Here is a 9,011-nt window from a genome sequence, read left to right as displayed (position 1 = left end):
AGTGGGAACCTCTGGGCATGGAGCCTCCAACCAAACACACAATACCGGAAAATAAAACTGCAGAGCAGAAACACTCCTGAAGAAATTACTTGTAGATAAAACCTGAGGGGGCAGAGGTAGCTTTGTGGGAAGGAGGCAGAGTTCAAAAAGATGATTGACAGCATTCTGCAAATAACTTGAGGTTCAGATGCATAACTATTGGACACATTGCACCAGGAAGGCAGTTAAGAAACCCCACTTAATCGATAAATAAGTAAATAATAAATACGTGACTCATTTGAGCTTTGGTGCTGGAGAAGGATTTTAGGCATGCTCTGGACTGTCAGAAGAACAAATCGATTCTGAAAGAGGTCAAACCAGCGAATGAAGACTTGGCAACGAGAGACAGCCGAAACAGCACTCATCAAATATTGCTCCCAAACAACCGCACAAACTGCATAAAAAGTAGAACAAAACCCGGTAATCGCTCACGCCCATAAGTAGCCCAATTGGGACAGAAACCCACCAAGCTGGTAACCCTGATTAGGCAGCAGCAAGAATGAGCTCCCGTTGGGAAGGGAAGAAAGTGACGAAAGAAGATTTCAGCCTATCAGACGCTGGCTACTGGAAACATTCGATAGTCTGCCGCTCGACCAATTAAAAGTCGAAGCCTTTAGCCAATTAAAAAGAGTCTCTCAAGCAAAAATAAATAATAAAAAAAACCAACAACCCAACTTTTTGTTGCTGATTTCCTGTCATTTGACCGCAATCATAGGGGGAACGACTGAAGATGGAAAAAAAAAAAAAAAAAGTAAACTTTGACCATCCCGATGGTAGGAGGGTGAAATATGCACCACTGCGTCATGCGGCTTGCGGGACGCATAAGGTTTAAATCTCTAGCGTTCCTGCAGCTAATGACCAATGCGACGAAAGTGACAGAATAATAACTAAGCTTGAAAAATTTGTAAATGGTAAGAAGAACATGGCCAGCTACGAAGAACTGGAAGAAAGTCTGAAGAAGCTGGTTGTAAGGCTTAAAAATTTTCAAGAAGGAAAGCCAAATGATACTTTAATCCAGATTATAGACGATCTGCTTGCGCTCACGTTTGCTGATTGTGGTAGGTGCTTGGTTTTAATTTCTATGCTGTCTCGTGAAAGGCGTTATGGTTTATTTTATATTAAAAGAGAAATGGCGTTGCAGACGTGTTGGTCCACTTTTAAAGATGATATGTGTTTCTACATATTATTTTTATGTTCAGGAAATGCAAACATCAATGTGTTTTTTATCTTTTTTTTTTTTTTTTACTGTAGCACCCATGCTATTTGAGGGTAGGAATGTCCATCTACCGCTGCTTTTAGCTTTGGAATTGTATATGAAGGTTTCAGGTGTGCAGCAGGTAAGTGTACATGTGTAAACCAAAATGGGTTTACAAGTATCTGACAATTTATGTCAAAAGCAAAACAATGAGAAGGAACCAAAAATAAATCGTCAAGAAAATTTGTTGAAGTGTGGTCATCAGCAGAGCAAAAACACTACTAAAGAAAGCTTTGATAAGAGTAGCTGTCCAGTTCCAAAACAGGAAACTATCCCTGGTAAGGAGAAGGCCAAATTTGAGGTATGGAAGGGTTAAGAATAGGAGGGGTGTGCTCAGAGAGGGGGGGAAGGCTAAGCTCAGACTAGATACTAAGGGGGAAGAGAGAACTGGTGGAGTGCCACGGCAGGATTCAGGAAAAGAAGCTGTTGGAGTTGGACTGAGTGCATTTGGGTCTTTGTGAAGGTGACAGGTCAATTGCGCGCGGACAAAAACGCGAAGACAACTCAGCGCAAAGACAATAGCGCGTGAGACAATTGAGTGCAATTATAACTCAGCGCAAGACAATTGAGCGCAATGATAACTGAGCGCAGTGACAATTCAGCGCGCCCCTAGACGGTGCCTGGCGAACGAAGGCCATGCGCACGTTCAGCACGTTAACACGTGATCACGTCACCGCGTTTTCAGTATGGTTCCCTTCACTCTTTGCGTTTTCAATATGTCATGTGAATGCATTTTCGTTACTATGGTTACGTGTCCTCATTATATATGGAGGTTGTTGAAAAGACATGAGTGCTATGTTGGGATGAGTGCCTTGAGGATTGTAGGTAAAGTGGGAGGGGAGGGAGTGGGGGGGGGGCAGCGCCAGTGCCAGTCAAGCAGAGCTAGAGAGTGTGCTATGGGTGTGTGTATGCAGGGTGCTGGGGGCAGGAATTTGCGAGAGACATAGGGAGGGAGGTTTTGGAGAGCAGAAGGGAAAGCTGTTGGGATCTTTGTGCCAAGAGAATAAGAAGGAAGGGGTGGAAGTGAGGTCTTGCTGGTGAATGGATAAAGAGAGAAAGAAATCTGGAGGATGTCCACCATGAAAAGCAGGGCTGGAAAACTGAAGGTTAAACCTGTGAGAAGAAGGAGATCAAGACTGAGGGGGGCTTCAAGCTAAACTGGAGTGTAAGCCTGTTGGGGGAGGAGGGGGGATGGGACACGTCCTTAGCAGAAAGAAAAGTGGGGGTGTCAGACCTGGGGCAGGAAGGATCCAGGTCTTATATAAGGGAGATATTCTATGCAAAACAGTTATAAAGTGAGAGTGCAGAATTTTGCAAAATCTTCAAAAAACACATGCAGAATTGTAAAAAAAAAATAAAAATAATAATAAATAAATTATTAAAAAAAAAAAAATAAATAAAATATATATATATACACAATCCCCCCAGATGAGATGGTGTTTTAGATATCCTCATAAATAGGGCCAAGTTTATTCACAATGCATTGTCCATTTTACACCAGGTAGCAATTCAGCCAATCAAATTAATCAGCTGATTTGCTGTTTATTACTGTACTGCTTCTAATATTGCTACTGCTACTACTTATCACTTTTATAGTTCTACTACACTCATGCAACATTGTACATACATAGAAAGAGAAAGCTCCTGGTATGAACAACTTAAAAACAGAACAAAGAAGAGAACTAGGGAATTTCATTTGTTATGAGAAATGGGGGCAATTCTATAAAAGGTGTTAAAATTAGGGCTCAGTATCTGTGTGCTAAAATAGTTCCCAGATTCTGTTATAGAAGAGAGCTTAAGTTGGCATTTGGTGACAAAATTTAGGAGCAACACTTACACCTTATAAAAGGCGGGTGTAAATGTTGGCACCTAGGCATACAGCTTAGAGTATTGTATAAGATTGGTGCCTAAGGGCCTGTTTTACAAAGCCGCGCGGTAACGGCCTTGAAGCCCATAGAGATTTAAAGGGCTTCGGGGTTGTTACCACGTGGCTTTGTAAAACAGGCTGTAAGTGTGTGACCTGTACATGCCCCACATATGTAGATGTGCTCCCCCTTTGCAGTTGCATGCTAAAGTGCTTAGGTGCCAGTTTATAGAATAGCACCCAAGTGCAATTAGTTGCCTAACTGTCATTTATCAGAAGGTTATTAGAACCTTCTGATCAGAAGGTTATTAGAACTTGACATTATTGTTATATTATTCATATGTTTTGAAGAATTTGATCATTTATTATTATTATTATTATTAATAAATTGTGTGATTGTATATTTTGAGGAAGTTTAAGACTTGTATGCTAATATATTTTAACTAGTCTTTAAGCCCGTTACATTAACGGGTGCTAGAATAGATGTGTCTGTTTCTCTGTCTGTGTTTCTTTATCTCTCTCTCCTTGGCCGCTGTCTGTATCCTTCTGTCTCCTCCCCCCTCCCCCCCGAGCAAAGCTGTCTGCCCCCAGCACACACCTCCTCCCTCCCAAAGCAGCCCCCTTTCCCTCTTCCTAACTGTCTCTCCATGGCCCTCTTCTGTCTTCCCCCCCCCCAGAGCAAAGCTGTCTGTCCCCAGCACACCTCCCCCCAAAGCAGCCTCCTTTCCCTCTCCCTATCTCTCCATGGCCCCTTCAGTCTCTCCCCAGCACACACCTCCCCCCCAAATCAGCCCCCTTTCCCTGTCTCTCCAGGGCCCCTTCCGTCTCCCCCCCAAAGCAGCCCCCTTTCCCTATTTCTCCATGGCCCCTTCTGTCTCCTCCAAGAGCAAAGCTGTCTGTCCCCAGCACACCTCCCCTCCAAAGCAGCCCCCTTTCCCTTTCCCTCTGGCTCCCGGTATTGATCCCTTTCTTACCCTCCCTCCATCCCGGCATCTTCTGGCCTGCTCCTCTTCAAAGCAGCCTGCGATCGTGGTGGCTGGCTTTAGCGAACCTAGCAGGCCGCTCCAACTCGGTAGCACGTTCCCTCTGACGCGATCCCATGCGTCAGAGGGAGCGGCCTGCGAGATTCTTTAAAGCCGGCCACGATCACAGGCTGCTCTGAAGAGGAGGATTAGCGGCAGCAGCAGTGGCGGCTGCGAGTGAGGGCGGGAGGTGACGCGGGCAGGGAGAGAGCACAGTCGCGCGAGTGAGGGCAGGTGGCGAGTGAGGGCGGGCGGTGACACGCCGAGGACAGGGAGAGAGCACAGTCGCGCGCCTCCAGCCCCTGCAAGCGCCGTGAGGTGTCAAATAGAATACTGCCACAGAAGTACCCCTCACGGCGCCTGGAATCACGAATTTTCAAGAGCGCATGCGCGCTCTAGGTTTTTATTATTATAGATATTTGAGTATGTTTGTTCACCTATGTTTATGTGTTTTCTTTTCTAACCCGCATTAAGCCCACAGGCACAGATAAGGGTAATGCTTGAGTACCTAACTGTAAACTGCTTAGATAATTTTGATAGGTGGTATATAAATAATCACGTGTGCAGGTGGGCCACGAGACCCCCAGAACATATCACCCCAGGTAGTGAGGGATCTGCATACCAAGTTTCGTTCAAATCGGTCAAGCCGTTTTTGCGTGATCGCGGCACATACACACACACATACATACATACACACATACATACCTCTGATTTTATATATATATAGATTACAAAATACCCACGGGTCCTTCAGAGCCTGGTCAACAGTAAAACATGTATGGCACCAGCAAGCAGTCTAGGTTAGGCCAAGGAGACTGATCAGAGGGGCAACCAAAAGACCAAGAGCAACTCTGAAAAGCTATAGGCTTTTCTGATCAAACTGGCCTAAGTGAACATTTACAGCAAAAAAAGAAGGATAAATCATTGGCCTTGTATGACAAAACAGCAGAAATATTAATTGCATTTTCTGCCAGTTGCTAGATTGAATAAATTCTCATTGTAATACTCCAGTGGCCTAGAGTTGCCAGATTTCCTTTTTATAGAAAGAAGACATCTGGTCCCACCCGGTTCTGCCTCCAACTCTGCCCCTTTTCGTTCCAGTATTGCCCCCACACAAACCTCTGGTTTCCTTCACTGAGCTCGGGGCCGCGTCTGGACAGCCTCTGTGCATGCATGGATGTTAATGCGATGAACGTGCGTATGATATTATTACGTTTATCTGTACATTCGGGAGTGTATATGTCATCGTGTTGATATCCACGCATTTGTGTGTGTATGACATCATCACATCAACTTCCATGCATTCGCAGAGGGCCTCCAGATGAAACCCCAAGCTCGGGGACTTCCAAAACCTAGACAAACCTAAACCTGGACATGTCCTCCATGTCCTCTTTTTGCTGGATGTCTGGTAACCCTACTGTGGCCATTGCTTTGTGTTTCTGCTAAGTGAGCATGTTGCAGCAGTCTCCTATGTACTGCACAAATCTGGCCCATGTAATAGGGAAACAATAAGGAAACTTAAGAAAGTGTGGATAGGAATGCTCAGGAGAAACTGTAGTTGCGTGGGAAAAAGTTTTATGGACTGAAGTTTTGGGCCTGAATGCAAATTATTATATTTGGCACAAAACTGGCATTGTGGAACACTATTCCTCCTGTGAACTGTGGTGATGGTAGCATCATATTATGGTGGTTTGTCATGGTCAGGAACTGGGACATTTTTGTTTTCTACAGAAAGGAAAATGAATGGAGAAAAGTACCAAAAAATATTTGAGGAAGACTTGCTGCCCTCTGCAAGAAAGATGAAACTAGGATATCATCTTTCAGCACAGTAGTGACTACTGGTTAAGGAATAAAAAGATGCATATTCTGTAGTGGCCAGACTCAGAGCCTTGACCTCAGTGCAATTAAAGATCTGTGGTATAAATTGAAGTTTGCTGGCCATCAGCACCCTCCAAGTAACTCAACACAGTTTGAACAGTTTTGTAAAGAAGAATGATACAATATTGAGAAATCTAGGTGTGGAAATTTAGGAGAGAGCTATCCCAAGAGACTTGTAGCTGTAATTGCTGCCAAAAGTTTCTTTAACCAAATATTGACTTGGTGGGTGGGGGTGGAGGCAATCCAGCTTTGTTGCTTTCCAGTTTTGTGTTTTTAGTATATGCTTTGTCATTCATTAAACTATTTTTTCCAGTTCAGAGGAGTGGATTTATTTAGTGTGTGCTTTGAGAATGATTTTAAGCTGGTAGGAAACACTCCTGTCATCAAAAATTGCATTTAAGCTGTCTGATATTCAGGGGTGCTTAGCTGGGCAGTGCCTCTGAATATTGTCACTAACTGGCCATGTTGAAAATGGACAGGAGATAATGTGGGTGCCGGCAATATTCAGTGTTAGAATAGCTAACCAGGGCTGTAGGACTGCATAAATAGCAGGCCTAACTTTGCTTGATTAGCTCTATGGTTAATACACTGAATATTAGCCTACACTCACATAGCTGTCAGTTGTAGCCTAAAGCTCATCACCCCCACCTCTCCCCCAACAGCAAGTTTTGATCTCCCCTTCCCCCGAGCCCCAGTAAGGTTCCAAGGTCTATTTACCAGGCCTGTTGATTTAGTGGTCTTTGGGGCAGGAGCAAAACCCAATGGTTCCTGCTCCTCATGGTTCCTAAGCAAAAATGGCTGCTGCAACCTCAAGAGGTAGTATGATAAGCATGACAGTGGAATCGGAACTAGTTAGCACATCAGTCGTGGTGGAAGCAGTAGCTGTTCTTTCTTTTCCCCCTTTTTTTTGGGCCAGTAATGCAGCTTAATGCAAGAATTTTTATCATAAAGCATGTTAAATAACAGTGAGCTACAAACCATATAAGTGTATACAGAATAGTTCATTATTATGGGGGAAGGGTTGAGTTATTCATTTTGCCTAAGTAAATATTTGTCAAATATGATTAGTAAATAAGGGCTTAAGTTTGTACTTTAAGGGAGAGAATTCAACAAGCAAGGTTAGGGATTAGCACACTTTTTAATGTGTGTTAAGGGAATTGGTGTGCACTAAATTGTAAAGCCCATTTTATACTTATGGACTTTTAGGGCCTGATTCTCTATAGCGTGTGCTAAAGTTAGGTGGTGTGTGCTACTGCCACCTAACTAGCCAATGGCAGAGTGTGTTTCTAAAAAAAATTAGGCGTGCTGTACTAACACACCTACCTTGGGCATATAAAAGCGCATAGCAATGCCTAAGCACACACAAGGCAGTCGGAGGCATGGTTTGTGGCAGAAGTTGCCTTACATGTGCTTAGGCATCACTATACCCCCTCTGGACGCACGAAGTAAGCATCTGAAATGTAGGCCTAGAAAATGTGGCCTATATTTCACGCATCTATACAAAACTGTAGGTGTGATTCTACAATGCGCATCTAGCGGTCGATTGACAACCGTGCGCCTGCACACCTACTTTGTAGGTGCACTCTAGAGAATCAGGCCCTTAGTGTTTAATGCCCACTAATTCCCTTAATGCTTGTTAAGGTGTATTAAACCCTAATTGTTCAACCGATTTGTAATCTAAATGCTCCCTTTGCCCTATCGCTTTACTCCATCTGATTTTTACCACGATCTCTCTTTCCCGCTCTGTTCTCTGCCTACATGTATTGATGACTGTCCAGTGCGCCTATTCTCGCTGATTGTTTGCAGCATGTTCCAGCCCTCTTATCCCTCTATCCGCTTCATGTAGTCTTGTAGTTTTTATAGGAAAGTATGTTTAATTGTTATTTTTGTTTAATTGTTATCTTTTACCTTGTACAACGCTTTGTAGAAACAAAAAAGCGTTTAATCAAAAACTGAATAAACAATAAACAAACAATACTTTAAAAACTTACTTTGTACCTATCTTCGCTGATTGTCCAGCTCCTCTTATTGTAAACCGCCTCGAACTACTATAGCTTTGGCGGTATATAAGAATAAAATTATTATTATTATTAATTCTGCTTGCTGAATTTACCCCTAAGTAGAGGAGGGCGAAGTGATTTACCCAAGGTCACAGGGAGTGTTAATGGAAAAAACACCTGTTCTAGCCACTAGACGACTACTCCAAATCTCTGCACATTACTTTCAAGAGAGAAAGCACCTACAGAAAAAGCAGGTGCACATGTCTATGGGTATCCTTTTTTGAGGCAATTTTCAAAAGGAAAACTTGGAAATTTAGCCACGGATTTTTCTTCTGTGCTCCCATATTTGAAAATATCAACATAATTTGTAATCCTAATTCTGATTGTTGTTGGCTTGTCTGTTGAAATGAATAATTTGTGAGTTGAAATATTTTGTTATGTTAGCAAGTGCTGTGAATGAGTCTTTGAGATCAGAGTTCCTTACTTCATATGGTATCCTGGCAATAATTCTTATTTTGGGTCAATAAAATAAAAACTCAATCTGGCTAATATGGCTGCTAGATGCTTGATATATGAGTCTAAAATATGTATTATATTTTTGTTTGTGAACATATGGTTAACTTTTTGTTTTGCAGGTAGGGTGGTCCTTACTCTGTAAACTAATAGAGGTTTATCCACTCACTATTGATAAATTAGCTGCTCCCCAAGATCTTGGAAAGGACTGGGAATTTATTGGTGTTCACCAGTAAGTTTATCAGTTATTTATTTATTTCTAAAATGTCTTAACCGCCTATAACTAAGCAGTTTACAATTTAAAACATTCACAATGGTTCAGAGGATAACATACATAACAATACTTTCAATACAGTGTACGAGGGATGCACAATAATTTATCTACCTCAGTAGGAAAGAAAAGAGTTAAAAAATTGTTTTATTTTTCAATATAGTCCCCT

General features: G+C 42.5%; 1 protein-coding gene across 1 annotated transcript in view; it reads left to right on the top strand.

The window, feature by feature from the left end:
• Window positions 1-749: 749 nt before the first annotated feature.
• Window positions 750-9,011, top strand: part of LRRK2 (leucine rich repeat kinase 2) — a 253,679-nt gene continuing 245,417 nt past the window's right edge. Inside the window, 3 exon segments of the mRNA XM_033958543.1 lie at window positions 750-1,097; window positions 1,291-1,376; window positions 8,694-8,803. Of these exon segments, the coding sequence (XP_033814434.1) occupies window positions 962-1,097; window positions 1,291-1,376; window positions 8,694-8,803 (332 nt within the window). The 5' untranslated portion in view covers window positions 750-961.

The sequence above is a fragment of the Geotrypetes seraphini genome, chromosome 9 (genome assembly GCF_902459505.1).
Source record: "Geotrypetes seraphini chromosome 9, aGeoSer1.1, whole genome shotgun sequence".
Lineage (NCBI taxonomy): Eukaryota > Metazoa > Chordata > Amphibia > Gymnophiona > Dermophiidae > Geotrypetes > Geotrypetes seraphini.
The sequence above is the reverse complement of the archived record's forward strand: the minus strand, read 5'-3'. Positions and strand labels throughout refer to the sequence as shown.